This window comes from Indicator indicator, chromosome 18 (genome assembly GCF_027791375.1).
Source record: "Indicator indicator isolate 239-I01 chromosome 18, UM_Iind_1.1, whole genome shotgun sequence".
Classification (NCBI taxonomy): Eukaryota; Metazoa; Chordata; class Aves; order Piciformes; family Indicatoridae; genus Indicator; species Indicator indicator.
This window is the reverse complement of record NC_072027.1, coordinates 21,353,688-21,380,338: the sequence shown is the minus strand read 5'-3', so window position 1 is coordinate 21,380,338 and position 26,651 is coordinate 21,353,688. Positions and strand designations below refer to the sequence as shown.

Genomic DNA, 26,651 nt, shown 5'->3' with positions numbered 1-26,651 from the left:
GAGACTCTTGCCCCTGCGTGTTAACCCTGTTTTTTGCCCTGGGGCAAGGGCACAGGCCTGGGCAGGGTGGCTCAGGTTTGCCCTGCAGGCAGGGAGAGCAGCTGTGGCGGGCAGCTGGTTGGGAACCACCCCTGTGGTGCCCAGCAGCAGGTTTCCCCTGTTTCTGCAGAGGAAAGGTTTTTGCCTCTCTTCTGGTCAGGTGTGCCATGGAACAGCTTCAGCTGTTGCTCCTCAGCACTGAGTTAATCTGTGGCCTTGTGTCCTCTTGCCCAGTAATTTCTGCACTCTGCAGACCTGCCCTCTGCAGCAGGGGGCTGATGGATCACTGCTCAAAGCCCTTGAGCAGGATCAATCCCTCCCCAGGAGCTGCTGCTGCACAGAGGCAGCAACTCAGCACATGCTTCCCCCAGCTCTCCACCATCCCAGGTGCTGCTGGAGAGGCCCCCAGTCCCAGAAGGGAACCAGCATGCCCAGCCCTGATCAAGCAGAGGGACAAGAACCCGACTGAGCTGCCCTGTGCAGGACGAGGTGTTGGTGTTGGTGCCAGACATGGGCGCTTCACCTTCCCCTTCCCAGCCTTTTTCACTGTGCTCCTATGGCTTACACTGCAGGTTGCTGCAAAAGGTCCCCCGGTGGCTGGTGACAGCAGGGCCCCTCAGTGAGGGGTCAAGGCACAAGCTTGTGCAGCAAAGCTGCAGGAAGCTGCTACAGGGCAGCCTCTCGCTCTGCCGCAGACAGTGCAGGCAGGAGGCCAACAGACGGTGAGGGCATAGTGCCCTCTGCGGGACAGATTCATTGAGCCAGCCGGGACCTAGCGAGGAAAATCAACTCGGCTTTAATTACTGCAGACGTCTTCATCTCTAGGACCAGGAAAATTTCAACTGATAAATACACATTTCATCAGAATGCTGTCGGTTTAAATACACCATCAGCACATTCTTCAAAGTTACAACAAAAGTCTTAGAAATAGTAAAAAGGGATTTTTTTTTTCTTTACTAAAATAAAGGAGTGCACCCCCCACCCCACCAAGGTGCTAGGACGGACAGACGGACTCCAGGCTGTGCAAAGCAGAGCGTTGATTACAGTAACAGAAGTGGGGACAGGAGTGGGGAGCCTGCATAGCACTCGTGAGAGGTCCGGGTGGTGTGCTCAGGTCAGCATGTCCCAGAGGCAGCAGCAGCAGAGCGCAGTCCAGCAGGCTGTCAGGCATGCGCTCTCACCCGTGTCATCCCTCCGCCGCTCCTCCACCACGTACACTGCGGGGACAGGAGAGCTTGGTCAGCCCTGCAGTGGCCAGCCCTGCCTGCTGCCCTGGCACCAGCACAGTGCCCACTGTGCCCAGCCTCTGCGCCCTGCTCGCTGGTGCCGTGCTTGCTGGAAGGGAGGTGTCGAGCTCTATGCGGGATGCTGAGCCCCTCAGTCCTGATTTCATCTGGGCAGCAGCACTCCATGAAGAGCTGCTGCTCCCCCAGCACTGCAGCACCCCTGGGGCGGGGAGGGTCTTGGGGAAGCACTTCCTCCACATCCCAGTCCAGGCTCCACTAACATCTTGGCACACGCACAAAAGTCAGCCAGGGCCAGGCTTCTGTTGCACCACACACAGATCGTAAGCAAAAAGAGGCTCAGCTTTGAGGGCATCCCTGGAGCTGAACACCCACAGGTGCCCCGGCTTGAAGCCAATGCCCCTCCAGGCCTGGCACAGCCACCCTTACCAGGCAGAAAGGAGCCCACCCAGACAGTGGTTTGTGGGAGAAACGCGCTCCTACAGCGTTTGGGGTGCTAGTGAGGGAGCAGGGGTGAGGAGGGTGGTGGGTCAGACCTGGCTGAGGGCCAGACCCTCTCACTCTCTCTCTTCCCCAGCGGGACAAGGTAAGGCAAAAAGGGTGAAAGAGCTCACGGGTGCTGTAAAGGCAGAATGATTGCTCAGCTATGGCCACTGTAGGCAAAAGTAAATTAATTTATCACCAATAAAATAGATTTGGGTAGTGAGGAAGACAGACAGACAGTAAACCATCACCTTCCCTCCTGCCTCCTCCTGAGGCACCCTCTGGCAGAACAGGGGTGGGGGATGGTGCTGTCGCCCTGACTCTCCTGCCAGGAGAGGGGAGCTGTGTCCATGCATGGGGCCAGGGAGGTAGCAATCTGTGTGCCAGACATCTGGAGGCATCATCAGGCACCTGGTGATGGAGAAGGTGGCTCGAGGCTGTCATTAAACAGCGCTGAGATGAGAGGGAGTAGCTGCCCTGGGCCAGACAGAGTGCTGCTGGAGACTGCCCTGAGCTCCAACACAGCACAGCCTTTGGACACCCACATAGGGTCCCTGCCAGGATGACTTGCTCCAGCACAGGTTCTCTTCATGGGCTTCACCTTTTCCATGCTTCTCCACAGGTTGCAGTGAACACCCAGAGCACCTCCTCCTCCTCCAACTCTATTCTGTGTCTCACTCCTTTGTTCTCTCTCTCTGGACTCGCTGCCCTTTCCTAATTCTGCTCTCACAGAGGCACCACCAGCATTGCTGATGTACCCAGTAGTGTCCTGCAGAAAGTGAGACCTTGCCACCTGCAGCAGAACAGAGGTAAGGGCAGGAGGTGGTCTGAAAGTGAGATTCAACTGCTGTGGGGAGGTGGGGACAGACAAGTCCCAGGAGGAGCCAAGTGTCCCTCCTGCCCCTGAAGGCTAGAGAAAGCTCATCCACACTGCAGCAGGCAGCTTGAGCTCCCCAGGCCCCACAGAAACAGCAGGGCTGAGCTCTGGCTGACCAGCCCCCCAAATACAGAGCCACCTGGTCACTGTGAGGAGGAGGAACAGGAGGCAGCTGGGGCAGAGCTGGGCTACATCACCTGCAGAACTTCCCTCTCTTGCAGCCTCACTGCTAAGCCAAGACACACTGCCAGCACCCACGGCCAGAGGGCTCCAGTGGCAGCTGGCCTGGGAAACAAGCAGGAGGGTTGGTTGCCATTGGCCACTTCCATGCACAATCAGAACCCACAGCTTTAGCACAGTGAAGGTGAAAAGAACCTGCCTGCTGCCAGGTCTGGCTGGGGCAGTCGCAGCAGAGGCACCTCCTAGGTAGGCATCCAAGGCAGAGGGTTCCAGGAGATGCCAGCTTCTGTACCTATGAGCTGCAGTTTGCCTACTTGCTGTCTTGTTCAGGCTGGCACAGCTAAGCCAGTTTGCTGCTCCCCACACTGCTGCAGCTTCATTATGCACCCCTGCTTCCTCCCCAGGGAAGTCAGGGCAGGGATGGATCAGACTGAAGACAGGCACACAACCTCCCTTCCTTAAAGCTCTTTTTGATCTGTTTGCTGTGGTCTGCGTGAGGAATGTGCCCTTGTCCAAGGAGTCCGACCCAGGCAGGCAGCCAGGGCTTTGAGTGGCTGAACTGGCATTGACAGGCAGCAGCCTGGGCAAGGGGCAGCTCATGCCACCAGCCTGGTCCTCCCACAAGCTTGCTTTGTGCTCAGAAAACATCCTCCCTCCTTCACTGCTTCATTGCTCTCAGGGGGATGTGTGGGGGATAATGTGCTCCAGCTTACATGATACCAAAATCCTGCCACCAACAGGGTGGGGCAGAGAGAGAAAAAGTCCCAGTAACCCCCCTCTCCCCTCTCCCTCAGGTACACTCTGTACCCCAGCCTCAGGCAGCCTCCCTCTTGCCTAGAAGAATACCTCAGAGAGGAGGCACCACCTCCACTGGCGAATCTCCACTGTCCCCTCAGAGCTCTGCAGCCTGTGAGCTCTCCACAGCATGTGGTGCCCTTGCTCCAGGAATGGCAGGGTGGAAGCACATCCCTTCTCCAGATGGCCCCAGAAGGAGGTGGCAGCACACTCCAGTGCTGTGCCAATCTCTGCTGGAGCAGGAGAGGTGCCACGTGCTCTGCTCCCCCAGGAGCTGCTGGTCCTGCCTGCCCCTGCCCAGCCAAAGCACATAGAAGCAGACCAGGACGTGATGGAAATCTGGTCCCCGGGCACAGACCAGGGCTTGGCAGGCTGTGGGGCAGTGCTGCAGTGGTGCAACCACCTCTTCCCCACAGCTTGTTCCCAGGGCCTGCAGCCCTTCCACACCAGCAAGGAGTGAAGGCCAATGACTTGTGAGCCCAGCACCTCCTGCCATCCAAGGGAGCCCATTTCATCCCTCTGAAAGGGCAGCCCACAGACCCATCTGAAGGGGGAAGCTGTCCCAAGGCAGAAGGGACTCAGGTCAGGCCCTTCCCTCCTACATGCTCATAGTCCCAAACCTCCACACAGAGCTCTGAGTGCCAGACTTGCAAAGGCTTCACGTTCCAAAGCATGAAGGGCTGTGATGGTTTGAGCTCTCACAGCACAAGACCAGCTCTGTTCTGCCTGGGGAGGTGACCCAAGGCCGCCTGCTCTCATGTCTCGGTGCAGCGCCAGCTGTTGGTCTGCGGCTGGTAAGGTGCCTGGCACGGCCACCAGCTGCTCAGCAGAGGGAAAGAAGGGCCCGTGCCCTGCTGTCTGGGGGAGAAGCTGGCAGGGCAGAGCTGCCCACATTTGTTTTCCATCCCTGGCCAGCACCGCTGGGAGCAGATGGGCCCCCTGACCTTGATCGGTTCCCATCCCTCGCTGAGCAGGGTCCTTCCCTGCAACGGGGAGCTGCCCTTGTGCCTGGCCAAGCAGACCCAGCTGTGAGAAGCCAGCCCTGGTGCTGCACCCAGGCATAGGGCCCAGCTGCTGGAGGAAGAGAGCAGCAGGGCAAGAATGGCCAGCAGTGCAGCTCCCAGGGGCTGAAGGAGGCACTGGTGTGTTCCAGGCTGGGAAAGGCCTCTGAACATGCTGCTCATCTCTGGTGCCACTGGGGCTTTTTTACCCCCGGGATCCAGGTGGAGCCAGGACCCTCTGAACACTTTCCTTATTCCCGGTGCTGTTGTTTCCTCTGAGAAGGTCCTGTTACAGTGAGGCAAAGCACAACTGAAACGCTCCAAGAGTCCTGCATAAGATGGTGCTGTGCAGCTGTTGGGCAGGGCAGAGGGCACACACAATGGGCTCTCCAGAGTCTGCTACCAGCCATGATCTCCTGCCTGTGCCCATCCCTCAGATCTCCTTCCTCCTTCCATCCCTCAGAGCCAACAGCTGAGGCTGCTCAGAAAACTTCCCAAGCAGTGCTCTATGCTGGAGCCCTGAGGCAGCTCTGGTTTCTAACCAGCTGCCATTTGAGCTGTCCTGCTCTGGAGCCTTAGAGAGCTGCACTGCAGCTGCCAGAGCAGTGCCACACCTAAACCTGAGGGCCACAGCGCCCCAAGGAGATCTGCACAGCAGAAGGGGATTGGAAGGATGTTAGGGAACCACTAGTTCCTGGTGGCTTGGAGGCAGCCTGACAGCTCTAACCTCTGGAAAACACCAGCAACTACAGATACCACAGAACTTGCCCCAGAGCAAAGTCCCTGCAGCCTCCACCCCACACCCTTCCCTGCCCCAGAAAAAGCTCTGCAGCATATGAAACTCCAAATCTGGTGGACAGACCAAGGTTGCACTGCTTTGGGGGTGCCTCACACACCCACAGCTTCCCTTCTGGAGCAGCCACAGACACACTGAGCTTCCAGGCTGTCCACACCTGGCCCGAGGGCAGGTACCCTCTGAGCACTTCAGCAGACCTGGTGAGCCAGCTGCTCTGGCCAGCCTCCAGCAGGCATCTACTGGCTTGGGAAGATCATGTCACTGCAATGCAACCATGGGCTGGAGGGCTTTACTAGCTTCAGCCACCCCAGTCAAGCCCGTCCACCCAAGGAAGAGCTCAAACACCACTGCTTCACTGCTAGAGTTACAGTAATGATGCCTTCTGGGAGCTCAGAGCTGAGCTACCAAGAATCAACGCCTGAGCGTGCAGGAGACACAAGCTGGCAAACTACAGCTGCCCCTGACAAGTCCTCCATGGTAGCACACAAATTAGTAAAGGATTTTGCTGGTTTGTCAGCAACTTGCAAAGCAGTCAGAGAACTGAAGTGTGCTCTCCTGGACAACCTTCTGCATCCCAAAGCAGAGCAGGAATGGCTGCTGCAGCTCACAATCAGCTGTCTGCATCTGCAGCACACAAGAAGAGTTTGCCTCAAGTATTTATGAATTCATCAGAAGCTTTAAGCTACAGCCAAGTGTGAAGGACACCCTGACAAAGCCTGTTCCAAGCATATATAAAGTGCTGTTATGAAAGACCTGCTGCAGTATTGAACACCAAGGCTCTCCCAAATGTGGGACAAGCAGGTGGCAGTGGGCAGCACTCCCAGCTGCCAGCCAGCACCTTCAGCTGCTTGTGCCATGCTGCTGCCAGCAGCTCCTGCTGCAAAGGACTGTGCTGACTAGGCTGACAGATCCATCTAGGGCTGAGACAGGAGAAGGAAAGGGACAGCAATCATGTCAAGAGATTTCTGGGACTCACCATGGGTTTGGGGGGTGTCTTTCTGTTACAAACGGTGCAACAGCACTGGAGAGGGACCACAGCCTCTTACAGCCTTCCGCTGAAAGCTGGACCCATGTCAGCCAGGAACACATCATGGCACAGGAACCTTTCTGCACAAACCCTCTAAGAAGCTGCTGTGGGCTTCCCCATGTAGGGGTTTATGGTACTTTACCAAACCCATTAAACCTTCCAAGTTCAAGCAGAGCCCCAAAGAAGGCTATCTGGCACACATTTGAGAAGATACTGCCTGCCACTGCAGAGTTCCTCTCCCAGAGAGTCTCAGGAGCTAGTCAGTCATGGGCAGTTTGAGAGGAAACACCATCACCACTGGAAGCTGTCAGACCCTAGATGGAAACAACCACCTCTCCCTTACAGTTTGAGTTTCATGGTCACTTTCTTTAAAGCCTCATCAATGCCTCAGAAGTTGTAGCTCTGTTGCTGTCACCAGGCAAACTGCCAGACAAATTTTAAGCACAGCCATACAGCAGCAACGCTACAAAGCTTTCCTCATCAACCAGCTGGGCTTTGAGAGGATAGGCTAAGAGCAGAAGAGGTGAAGGCTGGTCAGCTATTCACTTACAGCTACCAACCTGCACAGGGTAAAAAGCAGCCCAAAGGAAGGGTAGATGAACTATTGCCAGCCAAGCTTCTCACTAGGCTGGGGCCATCCTGTACCAGTCTGCTCACTGTGTACACAGCAGCTGAACAGCAGCTTTGAAGGACTGACACAGTGACAGAAGTACCCAGGGAAATCAAGAGGCACCTTCATTCCCTCCTCCCAGCACACACATCAGCACTGCTGTAAGTGCAGAGGATGCCCTGCAAACAGGGGGTGCAGGCTGAGCAGCCTCTCCCATCTCTAAGCAGCCCCACAGAGAGCAGATCAGAATGAAACCCCTGCCAGGGCAGCAGTCCCTGCGGCGCCAGCCAGCACAGGCCAGTGCAGACAGCTCCCACCTTGCTCGGAAAACAAACACTCCCACGCCTGATTCCTTCATGCACAGCCTGCTTTATCTTAGCTCTACACATTTTGTTTCTTCTCACACCTAATTGATGTGTTAATCATTAGCTCGGTGGGGCAAAGGCAGAGCAGTACTTTTCACCCAGATAGCTATAAATGACAATTGTGACCTTAGCCCTACCGTGCTTTATTTGGTCTATAGGGGGTGCAGTACAAGGACATCGGCTGTGACACCAGAGGCAGCCCCGCCTGGCACAGGCACTGTCTCAATCATTGACATGAGAGCCACATGGAGAGCCCCCAGAAAGCCACCCCACAAAGCTGAGAGCCCTCGAGCTCTGTAGCCCACCCCCCCAGGTCTGGCTCAGTCTTGGCTCCTGCCTATGTATGTCTGCAGACAGCAAACACAAGCTCATCCCAGCTGAGCTGAGGGGCAAGGTCAGCCCAGAGTCAGCTGCCCAGAAGCAGCAAGGTGTCTGTGCCCCCAGCGTTGACCCAGACTGGCCTCAGCTGCAGGGACTCTGTTCTTCCTGAGGTGGCAGGGTCCAGAGCAGGGAGATGCAGTAAGTCCTAAAAACGACTGCTTCTTCAGATCCAGCTGTGTGCTAGCACACAGACCAAACTGCCTCCGAACCCATTACCCACACTCCCAGCTGCTGTAGGCTTAGGCAAGGTCTGGAGCTCACAAGAGGAAGGAGCAACTAGCAGTTTACCACCTTCCTGTGGTATCTGAACAGCTGTTTGCCCCAGTGACAAGTGCCCAGAGCAGCAGCAGTCATGAATACCACACTCTTCTCTGGGACGAAGCATGCATCAGAGAAGGGATCAGTAAGCCTTTGTCCACATGTGAATGAAGTGGGTTTTATCACCAGCCACTTCTGCACCAGCAGCTTTGGTTTTATTTGTCCAGCCAGCAAACAAGAAGTCCTGCTTAAAACTGCACCCTACCATTTTAGTAACAGCCTCTCTGACAGGGCTTAGTGTTGCCTGCCACAAGTAAGCCTGTGCCTCTGCTTCCACCTTCCAACTGCTCATACCCACAGCCTTCCAAAGCCTTTCTGTTCAGGATGGAGCCAGAGAAGGGAAAGTCAGCACAGGGGTGTTAGTGGCAGCCAAGGGATACAGAGGTGACACTAAGTAGAAAAAAATGTTTCTGAGCCACTCTTTGGGGTGTACACTCCAGGTCTGCAGGAAGAAGGAACCCCCAGCCCTGACCTCTCAACGAGCCACATGTCCTGGAGGAAATCCCACACAGGCAAAAAGTGCAGAATAAGAGACTGTATGGAACAGGGATCTAGAATTTCATCTGAAGTTGAAGGCGCCCCCCCCCCCCTTGCCCACAAGACCTCCAGAGCAAAGCTTGGGCACAGGTGAGATCCAGCTCTGGTTGGTGAGAAGGACTCTCCTCTGTGGGGATATTTGCTGATGCCTAACAGCTTCTTGCCTGTCACATCACACTCCCTGGCCCCTCAGCTCCTTCCTGTCCAGGATCTTTTGCTCCCTGCAGTCTCTCCTGATACCACATTGGGATCTCAGGAAATCCCTCAGCACACTCCTGAAACAGACACCAGCCAGAGGAAGGTGGAAACAGAATAGCCTACTTTCAAGCAAAAATATTCCAACGGTGCAAAATCCTCACAGCAAGTTTCACAAGCCCCAGCTCCACACACAAGCAGTTCTCCTGTCACTTGTGTTCCCAGCATGGGTTCGGTCTGATCACGCAGCGTGCTTGGGGCTGGGAGAGACCTAATGTTCCTCACCTGAGCACACTGGGATGCGATTCAGAGATGTTCAAGATAATGGAAGTGGTATTACCCAGTATTTATGGAGTACAGATATGCCCAAGGAGGATTCAACACCTCTAGAAAGCTGCTCCAGGCACTCCTCACAGCAAAAAAGCAAACCTGATATAGTAAGTACTCCATTCTCTACAAGGTGTCAGCTCTCCAAAGCACTGTAAACCCCATCAATCATCACACAGGTCACCAAGTGCCATAAGAGACCAGCTTTCTCCTGTCTCAAAATTACAGCACTTCATGGCTTCCAGACTGAACAGACGCAGACATCTTCTAAAACTGCAGTTTGAGAGCTTCCTCCAACATTTTTTAATCACTGAAATCTTAATATACTGCTAAACCAAAGAGGAATTTTTCACCAAGTCAGCTGCAGAGCTGAAAACCACACATTCCTCAGCTTGAGGCAGGTGTTTTCATTGAAACTCACTATCAGTCATTGATTTAAACAAGCCCTGGCTTGGAAGGATTTACACAGCACAAACTCAGTCTCAGAAAGATCCTGGAGTGTTACGAGTGGCAGAGACGGCAAAGTCCAGTTTTAAGCCAAAAGGAACACACCACAGCAAGTAGCCACTCAGGGAAGCAAGACTGTCCTTGAGCAGTCCCCCAGGGCTCAAATACACAACCAGTGCAGTTGCTGCAAAGGGTTGACACTGTTTGCTTCTCACCCAGGCTAGTTGCCCAGCTGACAAGGACTGTCCAGAACTGCAGCCTCATTTAACTTGGCCCACCTCAGAGGCAGCCTTACTCTTTGTAAGGCAGTTTGTCTGAGCATGTTTTCAGACACAGGACCTGAATTTGGATAATCCTTTTCTTTGCAGCAGTGTTTTCTCAGATCATCCCCTTCTTCAGGGTGAAAAGCTGGGAAGGGGAGGTCAGCCCCAGGACAGCACTGTCTGCCAGCAAATAGCCCACACTGCTTCTGCAGTCAGCTGACAGCCAGGGACAAAGGGAGGCGTGAGACAGTGATCTTGGGGGACAGAGGATGCCAGGCTTTAATGCAAATTACAGAATGAGAAGCAAAGAGGAAGACAACTGCCAAGTGAGATTTTCTTTTTGGCAGGACACCAGCTGTCTGAGTTGCAGGTCCTGGAGGTACAGTAACAGTTAAGCCAAATGCTCTGCCAGGCTGTTTGGAAAGGGTCAGCACACAGAAAGCCCGCTGGAACTGCCCTTCCAACGAATTTCTGCGAGGGAAGCCTCAGCAGGGTTTGAGGAGTGAAGAGGTAGCCACTAACCAGTGCAGTTAGGGTCTCCTCCCTAAACACTCAGGTCCATAAAGAGGAAAAATCCACCCTTCTAGCAGAAGGCAGTAACTGTATCTAGGTGATCTCCTTATTTCTGCTGCTGGCCAAACATTAGGTGGCAGGCAGCATCACTTCACTCTTCCTACCGCAGCCGGTTCTGCCCTAAGTAATCAGCTCGCAGCCCGAGCCTCCCCCTGCGCGCACAGCGGGTGGGGCACAGCGCCGAGCTGTGTTTGCCTGCCTGGAGGAGGGCTGCTGGCAGAGCCTGGCTCCCTTTGGCACAGCGCGGAACACCTTCGTACATCATGCTGTTCTGTGCCAGCAGGGTAGGAGCGGCAGGAGTCAAACTGGGCCAGTTGCTGACCGCAGCTAGTGCTTCCCGAATGAGCGTGTCACTTTGTACTTTGGCTCAGCCCTCTTCTTTTAAAGCACAGCACTATATTTAAAGCACACCACATTTCGCCTCCAGTCAACAGAGACAAGAACCTGTCTGCTGACCAGGCAGCAGATACTGGGCTTTCCTTATGCCAGCTGATACCAAGCTATTCTGTAATGAAAAGACTGGTGGGGAAACGAGGTGTTTTCTGCAATGAGAGACGTTTTCTTCCTCCTAAGCAAGACTGCTGCTGAAAAAGGCCTGGCTCCTTCTGCCATGCCCCACGCAGGCACTGTGTTCCCACCACTGCTCACATCCCATCTTTGTTCTGGGTCAGGTGAGTTCCCTCCAGCTACCCAAAGCCTTGTGTGATGCTGAATGGTGGATGTATGGTGTGCCAGGAACTCACACCTGCACAGACTGTGTGCAGACAAACACAAAGACAGCCCTCTGGTTTTACAGCAGGAAAGACACAGAGAGAAATCAGAACAAGACGGTTCACAGAGCTAGGAAGTTGGATGTAACACCCTTAAGGATAACACCCCTCAGGCTCAGAACACAAATGATCAGCTCTAAGGTCAGGTTGTTTACTTGTAACGAACAACAGCCAAGCCAGCTGCTAGCCCTTGCAAGATCCAAGGAATGTTGTTTCTTTGGGGACTTCGCTATCAGTAGCCTGTGCAAGCCCAACAGCCAGCTATCAAAAAATAAAAACAAAACCAAAAATCATCAAAAACCCCAAACCTTGCCATGACATCTCAGCAAGTCACCCAGACTGTGGCTCAGTGTTGCTCCACCTGGAGAAGAAATATCTGCTCCAAGGCCTTTCGTGCCCAGCAGCATTGAGGTAACAGGGGTGCCTCTGAGGGGTGGACTGCATCCACTCCCTGTGAGAATGGACAAAGGACCACCAGCTGCCGTCATCACCTGTGGCCTCCCTCTTCTACAGTGCAATAACACATGGGAGTCACAGAGCCACCAGCGCTAAGTCTTGCTGAGCAGACCCCAGGCTAACTGGGGCAGTTCTGACTGCCATGGTGGGTAGCTAACTGTGCACAGCCAGCCTGCTGTGGCAAACACTTGTGTTCCATGTTCAGCACTGTGCTGGGCTGCATCTCCTTCTTCCAAGCCTTTCTACACTTACAGCTCCCACCTCCTGGGAACGTGGAGGATGGGTGCTGTGGAGCACGGCTGCAGCACACGCACACAGCCTAACTCACGCCAGTGATGATATCAGCCTGCAGAGTGCTTCAACAGCAGCCTTTGAAACAAGACTCATTGGTTCATGAGCTCTTCTGCGGTGCGGGTGACAAAACCAGCACTAAGTTTAAGCTGTTTTCCTGTTACATCTCAGATGAAGCTTTCTTTTCACTGCAGAGAGCAAGAGATGATTTTTTTTTTCTTCTCCAGGGGCCAAGCAGACAGGCTATGTCCACTGCTGCTGTGGACAGGCCACACACTGTTAGATTAAAACCCCACCCTTGCCATGAAATGCTGCTTCCCAATCGGATTTTGAAAGCTCAGCAGTAATCACTTCCATCTGTGTGATCCACTCGAGACCAAAATATGAGGCATAATTACTGCTACAAATCAGCACATTGGCTACAATCCACAACATGAGAGCCCACTCTGTAGTCTGCCTACACACTGAAGTAACTCAAAGCATAGAACAGCAAGGGTAGCAAACTGCTTGGAAACACCCCAAGAAATGAGGAGCCACATTGGATCTTGGCAGCCCTGAGGGGCAGACTGCAGTGACTCAGTTGAACTGAGATGTCCATCTATCATGTGAGGTTCAGCCACACTAGCAGGTAGCACCAGTGTAACAGAGCTTTGAAAAAGCAGCTTTTTCAGGGACATCCCTTCTGTATCCCACACTTGTGGAGGTGATCACTAAACAAAGCCTTATTGAAAACTCTTTCAGAAGGCTTCTGTTAAAATATCATAGGATCAGGTTCCAGTTTGATAGACTGACCAAAATGGGCAAGGGGCAAAAAGAGAGAAGACAGGAGAATCAAGAGAAAGGAAAAGCTTCTGCAAACAGAGCTACAGCCCTGACTTGATCTTACATTTATCAAAGGTTTTGTTACACCCACTTCAGCAATGCAGCCAGGAGGCTCTGAATAGGGGTTCAGAGCCTGCACAAGGCTGCAGGAAGGCAGGTTGAACAGGACATCCCAGAAGATCTTTGGTTCGTGGGTTAGGGTGCTGCTTCTGCAAAGCTGCACTTGTGTTAGCTTAGGTTTAACAAGAAGACTGTGCCTCCTGCAGTGCAAGGTCCCAGCGAAAGAGGTACTTGTCCTCTCCAATCTCCCACCCTACTCCTCTGGCCCACAGGTTTGCAAGCTGAGCAGAGCTCTGATCAGAGCAGAGAACATTCACTGTCATCAGTTCCCTAATTCAGTCTGATAGGAGATCCTTTAATCCTCTAAGGCAGCAGATTGGGCTCAAAGCTAGACTGCCCAAAGCAGCAGACCAGTTTCGCTTCAGCTTCTGCTAGCACATCCCTTTTTCATGGCTATGGCAGCAAAGTAACCCTGGCACCAACCAGAGATGTTCTACATGGGAGACTAGGAATTTTTTTCCCCTCAGTATCATGAGTTGCATTCATTCAGGTTCTTATTCACTCCCACTTACTGTTTGCTGCTTCTGTTTGGGTCTTCTGGCCAAACCCACACCATCCTACATCAGCTCTAAATCCAGGCATTCTTTTATATTCACTGGTCAAGTTGTCCACCATTTTAGCCAAGAATACTGGAAAAGAGTTCATGAAAACACTCTCTCCACAGCCCAGCCTGTCCACCCAGCTACGTCGAGTAGATGGATTCACTGTGGTGGAAAACTCTTGCTAGGAACTTCCAGCTTCCCACCAATATGAGAGCTTTGGAAAGCCTGCTGCTGTCAGTGGCAGAGGGACACTGCAGGCAGTTAGCTCAAAATGCAGTAGATGTGCCCAGACCTCAGGTGCAGGCACATGTTGTTCCCAGCCACAGCACAGCAGCATGTGGAGAAGGACCTCAATGTGCAGTGGCCAAAAAGAGCTTTGAAGAGGCAAAAGTCTTGGGGAAACTGTCCAAGGGCTGAGGATCTCCCACGTGATGCCAGCTCCAACAACACTTTATCACCTCCTCCCTGCAGCAGCATTACTCACAGAGCTGGAGCCTGGCACGGCTGCAAAGCTCTGGCTGGGGTTTGGTCTGAGGTACTTTTGTGTCGTTTGTTCACCCCAGGAAAGTCTGTCCAAGACCATGCCAGGCACACCCAGCACATACAAACCTCGAGTCTCTTCTTCCTGAGAACAGCTGCCACCTGTAGCACAGTGCCTGAACAGCCCTCTACAGGAGTGCTCCTCACTCCCTCCCATAGGACAGACCCTCTGGTAGCTGCAGTCACATCCTCTGCCATTCACCCCAAGGCAGCCAGAACAGTTAGGACTCTTCTCAACAGGTCTGGTCTATTTGTGATATTCAGGGGAAGAGAGGTGATGATGGTTTCTGGCTTCGCAGCCTGGATGAGTATCTTTGTCTCTGAGGGAAGGCACTGGAACTGGCAAGAGAGCACAAGTCCCCATGCTGATGGTGAGGGGTGAACACCCCCCATGATATATGAGCAGTTCTACAATCAAAGCCTGTGAAACATTGATGAGAATAAACTTGGTCTCTAGACAGGTGTTCACCAGCGAGACAAAAAGCTACCAAAAAAACCCCAAGCTGAATCTTGCTTTTTCCAGTAAAGAAAACGCAGGAACCACACCCAGCCTTGCCAGAATCCCAGAGCTGTTGAGGTTGGAAAGAAGGGACCTCTGGGGATCATCTGGTCCAAGCCCCCTACTCAAGCAGGGTCAGCTAGAGCACACCACCCAGGCCCATTTGCCAGTTGGGAGTCTCCACAACCTCTCTGGGCAGCCTATGGCAGTGCTTGATCACTCTCACAGGAGAAAAAGGGGGTTTGTTCAGTTGGAGCCTCCTGGGTGTCCATTGACTACAGTCCTGTCACTGCACATTACTGAGAAGAGTCCAGTTCCCCCTTCTTCATCCCCTCCCACAGGTATGGGCATACATGCATAGGCCTCCCTGAGCCTGCCCTTCTCCAGGCTGCACAGACCCACCTCCCCCAGCATCTCCTCATATGAAGATGCTCCTGTCCCTTCATAATCTTCTCAATGCCTTCTGACAGTGGGCCTGCAGCAAGCACTGCAGTGAGCCCCACAAAAGCTGTAGGTGCCTGAGCTGCCTAACACACCATAATGAGGTGACATGGCACAGAGGTGGCCCAGCTTGCTGCCAAGATTAGGTACAAACCCTGCTGCCCTTGCCCAGAACAACACTTCAGAAAAAGCCAGGAGCCCAGGAATGCACCCCAGAGTCCTGAGGGAACTGGCTGATGGAGTTGCCAAGCCACTCTCCATGCTGCTTAAAAAGCCCTGGCAGTCAGGTGAAGTCCCTGGAGACTGGAAGAAGAGAAATATCCCAGCCATTGTTAAGAAGGGCAGAAAGGAGGGCCCGGGAACTACCAACCTGCCAGCCTCACCTCTGTGCCTGGGCAGATCATGGAACAGATCCTCCTAGAAGCTCTGATAAGGCACACGGAGGACAGGGAGGTGACTGGGGACAGGCAGCATGGCTTCACCGAGGGCATGTCCTGCCTGACCAACCTGGTAGCTTTCTGCAGTGGAGTGACCACAGCAGTGGACAAGGGAAGGGCAGCAGATGTCATCTCTCTGGACTTCTGCAAGGGGTTTTTACACAACCCCCACAACACACTTCTAAGATGGAGAGATGTGGATTCCATGGGTGGACCATTTGGTGGATGGTTTCATCCAGAGGACAGCAGTCAATGGCTTGATGTCCAGATAGAGAAAGGTGACAAGTGGTGTCCTTCTGGGGTCCACACCGGAACTAGTGTTGATTTGCTGATTATGTTGCATTGGACCTCAACACAAGAAGGACAATGAGCAGGTCCAGAGGAGGGCCACAAAAAATAATCAGGGGACTGGAACACTTCTCCTACAAGGACAGGCTGAGAGAGTTAGGGCTGTTCCACCTGGAGAAGAAAAGGCTCCAGGGAGACCTTAGAGCAGCATTCCAGTACCTGAAGGGGACTGTGGGATAGCTGGGGAAGGGCTGTTTTCCAAGGGCTTGCAGTGACAGGATGAGAGGCAATGATTTGAAACTGGATCAGGGTAGATTTAGATTGCATGTCAGGAAGAAATTATTTGCTCTGAGGGTGGTTGGAACAGGTTGCCCAAAGAGGTAGTTTAGACCCCATCCCTGAAGGCATTCCAGGTGAGGCTTGATTGGGCCCTGAGCAACCTGATCTAGTTGGGGATGTCTCTGCTCACAGCAGAGGTATTGGACTAGATGACCTGTAAAGGTCCTTTCCAACCCAGTGCATTTTCTGATTCTGTGAATGATTGCAGTGGCACTGTTGGATGGCTTGGATAGTGTTTTTCTAGTCTGTACTCCAGCAGTAACAGTTGAATTTTTACAAGGTTTAACTGCAGCTTGGCACTGACAATTTTCATTCTGCCTGCCTGTTGGTTGATAGCTGTGGCAAATCTAAAGCCAGCAAAAAGCAGGTGGAACAACCTGGGCATAAGGATGGCCTTGTAGGATCAACATTAAGGATGTTCAGCAAGATCTCCAACAGCTGAAGATCCGTCAGAAGCACAACAGCAGAATACAGCAGAACAGCTGCTAGGCATACCTGTGTTTTTAGGCCCGTCTGCATACATGGGTCCTGGAGGCGGAGGTGCATTTTGCCATCCATACTGGGGGTAACCTTGGTAACCTGGCTGGCCTGGCTGGTATGGCCCCGTGGGTCCAGGAGGATACCCTGGGTATGGGCCCGGAGGACCACCTGGCTGCTGGGCATAGGGTGGGTAAGGGGCAGTTGGGCCTGGGCCAGGGTAGGGTGGAGGATTTTCGTAGTTCATGTGGGATGCAGATTCTGTCCTGCAGAAGAAAGAAAATAAACAGAAGAACAGTTTTGCTTTGTCTGCTTCAACCAAGACCATATAATGCCCATTTCAGACTGCTCTCCAGAGGGCTCTACATGAACTGTAAGAACAGACCTCAAAGTACCTGCACAAGCAGTGAGGTTATTTTAACCCCAAAGCAGGGGCAGAGTTGGAATGATTTCAGTGACATGAGTTCAGCTGAGCAGCCACGACTCGCTGCTTTCCAGGCAATCATCAGCTGTTCACCCTAAGGCACTAAACTGTCCTGCAACTGCAAAGCAAAATCCTCTGCTTCCACTCATGATTAAACTGCTTTTAAAAGATATTTAGAAGTGCTTACTTCATGCTGCTGTTGGTATTAAGCAACACGCACAAATGCATCCTTGACAGGAAAGAGTGAACGCACAAGTCCACCACACTTCTGCTAATTGTTACAAGCACCTACACCAGCACTGTGGAGCAAGACTGATGGCACCAAAATCAAGCTGCACTCTTCCAGTAATACGCAGCTAAATCATTAAGCAGCCACATACAATCAGGACCTTGGGCTTAGTCTCATTCAAAAAGCAACATTAAAGACACCTCAGAGAGCTGACGCAACTTCAATAAATCTGTAAGCAGCATGACTAAGCAAACCACTTCTCACACTAGGTTTCTGAAGCTTCTCCCCAGTAAAGAAAGAGAAGTGTTCTCAGTACAACGTGTTGAGGAACCATCCTGACTGCAGCCACTGCACTCTGCTAGTTTCTTTTTCCATTGCAGGGTGCAGAAGGGTCATCCTTCCCCTCTGCTACACACCTTCCCTCCCACACACCACAGGCTTCAGGCAGAAGTACCAGGAGTCTAACTTGCCTCCACTGAGGCTTGCTCTGCCAGCATGGAGTGGGGGATGGCTGCCTGGTTTCTGTACAAGCACCCAGTGTGGGACCACACTTAAAGGCCTTCAGAAACTAATACAACTGCTGGCGGAACCTCACGGGTAGGAAAACACCTCTGCAGGAAGGTCTGAGATGGGGGCCAGTGTACAAGGCTGTACCTGGTAAAGCAGACAGGAGGAGTTAAAAATCCAAGTCTGACAATGGCTTGAGCAAACAGGAAAAAGGTGCCACGGGGAACAAAAAGGAAGTACCAGTGCTCTTTGTTCCACAGCTCTGTCCCAGCCATTGCAAAACAGGTTTTGGAGAGGAGGCTGGTTAGCACCTGAGCTTCTGCCTGTTAATGTGGGAGAGGGACAGAGGAGAAAACTGAGGAGTCTGCTGAACACCAGACAGATGCCTGGACAGAGACCCCAGAGGAACAAAACAGTGGAAAAGTTGAAGAATGGGATTAAAAAGTGTACGTTCCACCTGGGCAAAAGTTACTTCTCCTCCATGCCTGAGGAGAAGTAACACGACTGAGATTAGACGAGAAGAGAGCATCTGATAAAAGCAGTTTTATGATGAACAAGGAAACTCCTGAACAGCTTATGAAGGCATTCAACAAGCCAGGAGGTGGTTTCAGAAACCAGGTCCTCTAGATGCCCTAAACACTGCTTCTGTCCATCCCTCCCAGCCCCATCTCAGCTGTGAAGGTCAGCCTTCTCACAATGGTCTTTGTCCTCACTCAAATTCTTGGAAGGCATTTTCCCTTGTCCCCTACTTCCACTGTCAGTTACTGCCAAGCATACACCCTTCCCTACTTGCCCTTTCTGAACCCTGTGACAATGTTTATGTTTTCCTTGTTCTCACAAATTCACACAAGGTAATGTGCTAGCCCCAGTTACTAACCTGTGAATCTGATTGCGAGGCAGAGCCTTGAATCATTAAGCAGATACTTCTCAGAGACATACTTGAGCTCCTGGTCAAATGTATTATCAGGCTTTGCTGTAGGTTCTCACCCCAGCTAGTAATTCCATGAGAGCTGCAACCAAAACCAGCTCCTGGGTGCTAGTGTCAGGGTACATAGCTGTGGATTTCCTAATGAGCAACTCTTGGAGGCAAAGCTCCAAGCAAGCAGACAACCATTCAATAAAGCCCTTTGTTTTTCAGGGCACTGCAGGAGGTCCATCAGGCAGAGCCAGTGCTGCACAGCCTCAGCAGATGTGAAACTTCAGCTACCACTAAATCCAGCACAGAGATTTCCCTGATTGTAACTAAGCACCTGCCCTACCTGTTTCTGGTTAACAATGGAGAAATTGCTGGTCCTCTTAGGGAGGGAGAAAACATTCTGTTTCCTTCTCCCCCATCCCCTTAGTACTTTTGCTAAGCAGTTTGTTAATACATCACTTCCCTAAGCTATCTTCAAACCCCTTCGTTCCACACTGCTGAGCAAACGCCACTTGCCCTGCCTGAGCAGAGGGTTTAGTATTTCAACAAGCAGCTCTCTGTTCCCCAAAAGGCTGCACTGTCTGCTACAAGGGCTGCAAAGAAGCTCACTGAAGCAGGAGGATGCACACAGCATATCAGACAGACTACATCTGGCTCTAGATGCACATGAGTAAACCCATGGAGATATTAATGCACGAGCACCACCATCCCAGGACAGAACTGAAGCTCTTCTGTGTCTGTAACCTGTCCGAGGGGCAAGTACACGACTATGACACTTCATACACAAGATATATATATATATATATATTGGGTATTTTCAACCAGTTTGCTATTTTGGCAACCAGAACACCTAGGGAAACAATTTCATCATTAAGCTTTGAAAACCCCTACTTCTTTCTGATGCCTCACATAAGGCCAGCACAGCAATGCAGCTGTTAGACCCAGTCACTCACTGCTCCTGACTCTCCTCTTCCAGCACACCCATGAATTTATTATTTATTTTTCTCCAGGCATCTGTCCCAAGCTGAGGACTCTCTACTTGTACAAAGCCTATACAAATTCCTTGGTCATTCCTGCCACCCATTGCTGTGCCTTTCGTTTCACTTTGTCCGAGAAGGAGTGAGCAGGCTGTGTGAAGCCATGCTACGTGACACCATGTTATGTGGTGCTACAGCAGTCTTCTGCTTCCCATTCTGTTCCCAGCCCGCTTCCAGGACAGCTCTTGTTTGTGTCAAACCACGCAAAGAGCTCAAGCTGCACCACACTAATTGTACCTGCAAGTTCCTTGTGAGTGGGACAGGTGGAGCCTGTCACTGCACATGCACAGCTAGGATCATCATCCTTCTCTCATTGCTCATGGCAGAGCTGATGCAGAGTTTCACTGACCAGTTACCACTCTTTTTCAAGTCTCCGCAAACAGCAGACTGGGAAAGTCTCATCATCCACAGCGGCCACCTAATTACCCCTTTTTACAGGTCAGCATGTGGTAGATTATGAATCAAATGAGATCCACCTTTATCCCATCTATGTTTAGGAATCACTGGGAAAGATTTTCTTTTCCCTCTAAACAAAGAAAAAAAAAATCAGTAGACTCATTTAGGTATCTGACCACTATGTCACTTTACAAAAGGAGCCCTGCAGCACAGCATGAAGACCCTGAGCAGGTTGGACTTTTGGTCAGAAGATAACATGATGCAGGTAAACAAGAAAGAAGAGAACATGGGAAAGAAAGATGGAAGGAAAGCTCTTCTGTTAGCACAAGAGGGTCTCAAACAAAGAGCCTTCACACCTTGCCAAGAAGATCCAGTTCCACCTTTTATTCCTCCTCCAAAAGACTACTTTTACAGTTGGCACTCCCAAGCATCTTCTGAGGTCAACAAAATTCTGGCCTTCAAGGAGACCAGTATGAATCTGCTTCTATGTGAAAGTACTGGTGATACCTCTTTACCCTGGCATAACTGAAGCATCTACGTATTTACTCAGTAGGTGCTCACAGCTGCTAATCCACCTGCAGAGAAAAACCAGTCCCTACAGACAGCTGCCTGCAAGTCAGATGCAATCTCCTGTGTGAATGAATCAACTAAGTGCAAAGCTGTGCATGCGTGGGGGAGAGGACAATCTGACATGGGCACTGAGGCAGGGTTAACTGCCTGCTGCTGCTGCACAGGGAACACGGCAAGAATAGCCCTATGAAACAAACACCCCAAACAGAGAGATTAATTAATTTCAAAAAACAAGGCAAATCAGCAGTCTGGAACATCCAGAGAGCCTCCCACCCCTCAAAAATCTCCAAACAATTGGCAGATTTTAGGAATTTAGAGGCAAGAAGATATTTGTTTTTAGGACAGCACAACAAGCACCACACCTCACAAGCTGCTCCAGCCAGCAGGGATCACATTTGTCACGTCAGACATCAACTCAGCTGGCCTCTGCACAGATGAAGTTGGAGGGCACAGTGACAGGCACAGATCCTGAAAAGGGCAACTGGGGCATCCTGATGTAACTCACCCCTTCAATGCCTGCAACGCTAGGAAGTAGTTTTCCAATAGAGAGCTCTAATGGAAAGTACATTTAACATCAGCAATCCAGCTTCTGGCAACCAGCCTAGCATTTAAATCACATTTTATATGAACAGCCTCCAAATGAAAAAAAAGCACAAGTGGCTTTTAAATGGCATTGGCTCTGTGTTTCCCTCTTACCAGCTTCTTTGCCAGCTCCATTTGGTGACTGCAAGAAAGGTACATTGAGGATAAATTTTAAATGATTCCATCCTTGCTCAGCTTGCTTCCAGGAAGAGTCACCTCCTAGGTCTGTCTGCCCACCCACTTCACCAGACAGCACCATCAAGCACCAGACAGCAACAGTCAGAGCTGAAGAGGAACCACTCAAAACCAGCACCCACCTTTTCTGACAGAAGTTGCTCAAAACTGGTTTACTTCCCCAAACACAGGCCTAGAGAGAAGGGAAAAGCCCAGCTCAGTGCCACCAAAAGACAGATAGAAAATGCTGCTTTCTTAAAACCCATTTCCTCAGGAGGTCTCCAGGGCTATAGGGTGCTCCATGGTCATCAGGAAGAGCTGCATTTCCTCACATTTATTTGTGTGGCTGCACAGAAATGCCTAGCTGCTGTTCCAAGTGGCAGAAGCAGGCAGCTGGGCAGAGTGATAAGCAGTGGGCTGCATAGAGAAACATTTAACCTTCTGTGCTCCTTGAGCCAGGCACCCCCACCTCCCAGCACCCTCTAAGCCCTCTTGAGGCCTGAAGTCTGCCTATCTGTGCAAACAGAGAACATAATTCATGTGTAAGGCTGACAATTGCATCCCTGCAAATTGTCTCACCTCTTCAGTCCCATCATCTGTCCTGCCTTCTTCAGAAAACCAGGACTGATATCCATGTTTCCATTTGGGTTTGGTTTCAAGAATCAGGGGATTGAACAGTTCTAAAGGGCCTGTGGTCATGGTGACATTATTTGCCTCAGAAACAACATCCTTCGCTTGGCAGTCACAGGATCTGCCTGTCCTTGCTGCTCTGTCTCCAGAGGACTCAGTGCAGCCTCACACCTGCACAGCTCTGAATGCCAGGATTGTCCTTCAGTGTGCTTATGATCACACAAAACAGTACCACTTGTAACTCACTGCCTAGTTTTCCTGCTCAGGATGTGCTGGCCACCATCCACCCACACATTCTGCATGGCAGGAACATGAAGCTGAAACAGCTGTCTGTGTAGCTCCTACAATAATAGTGTTGGTGAACAAAAATTAAATCCAGTGCTCTGATACTGTTATTACAGGAGCTCCATACTCATGGGGAAAACTTCTGAAACTAATCAGACATCTGATGAAAGGTTTTAAGAACACGTGCTTTAACCCCAAACAACTACAATGCCAGGAAGTACTCCAGCACAGCCCTTCGAGCCACAAGCCAAGGCACTTGCTGCTGACACACCCAGTTACAGAAGTCCTTGGGGCAAAAGGTACCAAGAAATTGAAGCCCTTTACACAGACCTCACTGCAGAGAGGGGCATTAACATCTTGGTTCCAGGGTTTGGATGCTTTTGCATGCACTACAGGGGTGCAAGGCCAGGCACTTGATCCCAGAGAAGGCTGCCTCTCCCATCCCTCAGAGGCTCCCACACTGCCTTGTGGGAAGCCAGGCTGCAGCCAGCAGAATGCCAGACTCGGCACTGCTTGAATGACTCAGACTCCTTGCTCCCTTCCCCTCTTCCCAAAATGACAGGGTGCTATTTTCTACTCATTGAGCCACAGGGTTTCAGCTCACAAAGAGGAAATTGAGGAAGACAGAAAACACAACCGAGAGTAGGAAACATCAATATCAAAGGAAGGCATTCCAGCCCTGCTCATTCAAGTCCACAGCTCCCACTAGAAGTTTACATGACTGCCTGCTCAGCCTGTGCCTGATCACAGGGAGATCACAGCAGGTAACAGAGAAAAAGCAGACCTGTTTGTTGAAAAGCCAGTGTTACACAAGCTTGCTCTGCCCTCCTAGAAAAAGTTAACATATTAATCTGATCATGCACTGAACTACCTCAGAAACAGGCAGCCTCTCTTTTTACCACCACAGCAGTGCTCCAGGTAATTCTCCATCATTCCAGTGCAGTGCCATGAGCAGGAGCAGGACTGCTTATGTTTACTGGAACACCTCTGGTTTTTAAGCAGCAAGCCACTGCCAATTTTAAATGTCATATGGACCTGGGGGCACTTATGGCAGCAAAATACTTGAGCCTTGTGCTCTGACACAGGGTACTGCCTTGCAGGGTCTGCTCAGCCCATGTCAGAGCTCCTCACTCATGCTGGAGTCATTCATTCACAGGACATGCTCTCCTCTTCAGCAAGGACAAGCATCAGCTTCTGCAGGTTAGCAGTTACTGCTCTCAAAGCCTTAGGGGAATGACAAATCAGTAACACAACAAAGATGGCTTTTATGGCACATGAATAAGGGGCAGAGCATAAGAGACTTAGTGCTGAAGAAGTTTCAGTACTTGGTAAAAACACCATTATGTGCAGTGCATGCTAAATCCTGATCCTCCATTAAAGGCACTGAAATACCATCTCCAAAACGTATCAAGTCTCAGCACCTTCTGCTTCCTCCTCACTCTAACTGACACAGCAATACTACACTTCTCACCCAACGTATCTAGGAAGATACAGTCTTTTTATTAAACCAACTGATGCAGTTGAAAGAGAAATACCCCTTCTCTGTCACGCAACACTTCCCTCACCTTGTACCTCCTCACTATATTTACCACAGCACAAAGGAGAAGGCAGCTGCGCTATGCAGTTGTTCTCGCTCACCCACGCTCAGTCCCTCACCCAGACTTACCCTGTTTGGACAATTGAACCTTCTCCTCACACCAGGTCTCATAGCAAAGGTGAAAGCACTAAAAGCAAAGAGCAAGGGTCTGTTTTTTTTTCTTTCAGATAGAGCTCAACATGGATCTGGGTTGCCTAGGGAGTTCTTGGTGCTGTCCCAGACAGAGGTCTCTCCACTGCTGTCAGGAGTGCTGCCAGATCTGTGTGGCAAGGAAAGGAGACAAGTACCTTCCTTTCCTTATTCTCCTATTGCACCATGACATTTAATTATCCAAATGAAGCCTCCCAACAGCTACAGAAACAGAAATTATAAATCCAGGACAGCCATAATGGCTTTTAAACACATGAAGCAGCATTATTAATTTTACCCAGAGAGTACTAGAATACCTCTTGCTTCACAAGCTAAGTCCATTAGCGTTAAACAAGCCCATCAGCTCTGAGCACAGATGCCTCCCTTCCTTTTCTCCCCCCATGTTGCATAAACAACTGCAGCTGAGCAGCACTGATGCAGAGGGCAGGACTGTAGAAGCCCAGAGCTTCCTCACTCACTGCAATGAAAGCCTGACAGAGTTGGAAGCACCTTTCTGGTAACAACTGCATCGACAGGGCTGGCAGACAGGGAGAGACACCCCTGAGCCAGCAGCACCTCAGCCCAGGCACACCCTGGGGGTCTACAAGGGCCGTCACTCTCCTGCTCCACAACAGCACCCACCTGAGCTGACACCCTGGGGACCCATGCAGCAGAGTAACTACTCAACATCTGGCCTCCCTCCCAGAGCTGAGACAGGTCTTTAATCCAAGAAGTTTTCCTCCTCAGAGCAGCAACCCTGCCCAGCACGTTCCCTGAAGCAAGGGCCCCTTGTCCGTGTCCCAGTCCTGCCCCACAACTCACAGCTCTCCTCCACCGCACCCAGGCCCTCCTCAGCCACCAGCCCTCACTGCACAGCGAGGGCAGCTTATGCCTGCGGCTGGCTCAAGCCTTCCCCTGACACATGTTGGGGCACAGGCTGCTCCCAGCCACCCCAGCCCCTCACCCCCACAACTCACCGGGCCCCCACTCCACACACAGCCCCTCACCTCACACACCCTCATGGGACCCCCGCCCCACACACAGCGCCTCATCTCACACAACCCATGGGGTCCCAGCCCCACATGCAGCTCACATGGCCTCACACAGAGCCCCACACGCAGCTCACACAGCCCCTCGCTACCTCAGGCGCTCCCCGTCTCCCACCGGCAACTCCTGCGCAGTCGGCCGAGGGCGATGACGTCAAGCGGCGGGGCCGGGGCCGTCACAACCGCCGGACCCGCCCCGGGGCGTGGGCAAGCGGTGGCTAGAGTGCGGCTGGCTGTCATCTGCGGCCTGTGTGGGCTCGTTACGGCCGCCTGACCTTGGCGGGCCGCGCGGCTGAGGGGTGTAGGGGCCCAACGGTGTAGGGGCCCAACTCCTGTCGCCTGGACAGGGAGCAGGGCCTGCCCGCAGGCAATGGGGCCACACCGAGAGGTGAGCCAACGAGCTCTTGAAAGGGAATTAAAGCGAAAGAAGGAAGTGCAGCTGAGGGAGAGCAGGGGAAAGAGGAATAAAAGCCGTCGTGCCGAGATGGGGTCACGGTGCACAGAAGGGTGCTCATCTTTCAGACACTAAAAGGGCCTTTGCTTCACCGCCTGCTGGGCCTGTGGTGAGTGCAGGCAGAGCAGGTTAGTGGGGTCAGTGCTGGTGGCAGTGGGGCCGGTGAGGACTGCCAGTCCTCAGCCCCATCGGGAAGCCCCTCGGCACTGGCTGTGAACCACAGGCCCCAGTCTGCCCCAGGGCTCTGGCTGAGCCCTGTCCCCGCATGCCTATGGTCCTGTTCCCACTCTCTGTGGGGACACACAGACCTGTGACTCAGGGCTGAACATGGCACCTGATCTCCTTTTGCTGATAGCAGGAAAGGTGTGTAGAGGAAGGTTGAAGCAGTGAGGCTGGGAAAGTAATTACGCAGTTTTGCCCAGATAAAATAGGTCAGGGACAGAGGTCAGCATGTTAAATTACCATTCCTGCCCTTGGCACATAAGCGTGACTCATGGTGCTGACCTCAGGGAGCCGCTGTTGCCAACCACCGTGACACTGGGCTGGTGGGTGTGAGGTGGGGCTGGGGTTAGGGTTACAGTGGTGGTCCAGGGGAGCATGACCCAGCTCCTGTGCTGCCATGTTTGCTGAAATCAGCTTGCTTTTTCCTTCATCGCCTGGCAGATCTATCTGGCAAATTTAATACTGGGTCCCTAATGAGGCTCAGCCAGGAAGCAGCTATTTAAATTAGTGATATGACATGCTGTGTTCTTGGCCAAGAGGAAAACAAGATATGCTTCTGTGTATGAAGAACCCAGCACCCTGAGTGCATCATGAATGAAACCACCCGAATTATGGAAAGTGTGTGAGGCATCTAAGCCTTTTCCAGGCAGCTGGCTGCTGCAGCAGAGACTACAGGTTCCCTGGATCTGGGGAGCCAATCCCCGACCCACAGTTCCCGGGCCTTGGCTGCCCTAAAATGCTGCCCTCCTCACTTTTGGCAGAGCCTCCCAGGAAGCAGTTTACTCCCCCAAGCAGGAGAAAGCTGACAGAAAAAAAAAAAATCTTCTGTATCATTTTGTGCCAGACTAGTGAGTCCCCACAGAGCTGGTGTGGAGGAGCTGAGGGGAAAGCTCCACACACATGGGTGCAAGGAGGGCTGCTACTCTGCTGCCCTGGACACTGCAGACCAGCTCCCTCGCACAGCTTACTTTGT

At 52.0% G+C, this 26,651-nt stretch overlaps 1 protein-coding gene across 2 annotated transcripts; it reads right to left on the bottom strand.

Annotated features, from left to right (window-relative positions):
- Window positions 1-834: 834 nt before the first annotated feature.
- On the bottom strand, window positions 835-25,128 carry CYSTM1 (cysteine rich transmembrane module containing 1). Of its 2 annotated transcripts, XM_054389168.1 has the most exons (4): window positions 25,098-25,128; window positions 21,459-21,508; window positions 16,499-16,746; window positions 835-1,256 (listed from the first exon to the last, which is right to left on the bottom strand). In XM_054389168.1, exons 3-4 carry the CDS (start codon window positions 16,725-16,727, stop codon window positions 1,150-1,152), a joined length of 336 nt encoding a protein of 111 aa, XP_054245143.1. In that variant the 5' UTR covers window positions 16,728-16,746; window positions 21,459-21,508; window positions 25,098-25,128; the 3' UTR covers window positions 835-1,149. The 2 variants fall into 2 exon arrangements, with proteins under 2 accessions (XP_054245143.1, XP_054245142.1); XM_054389167.1 differs by lacking the exon at window positions 21,459-21,508.
- Window positions 25,129-26,651: the final 1,523 nt, after the last annotated feature.

Bases quoted from the DNA above. Each gene is read 5' to 3' on its own strand.
- CYSTM1 (XM_054389168.1), bottom strand. From the start codon at position 16,727: ATGAACTACGAAAATCCTCCACCCTACCCTGGCCCAGGCCCAACTGCC. The intron at 1,257-16,498 runs GTATGCCTAGCA...CTGTCCCCGCAG, and splicing joins AGACGGGCCTAAAAACACAG to TGTACGTGGTGGAGGAGCGG.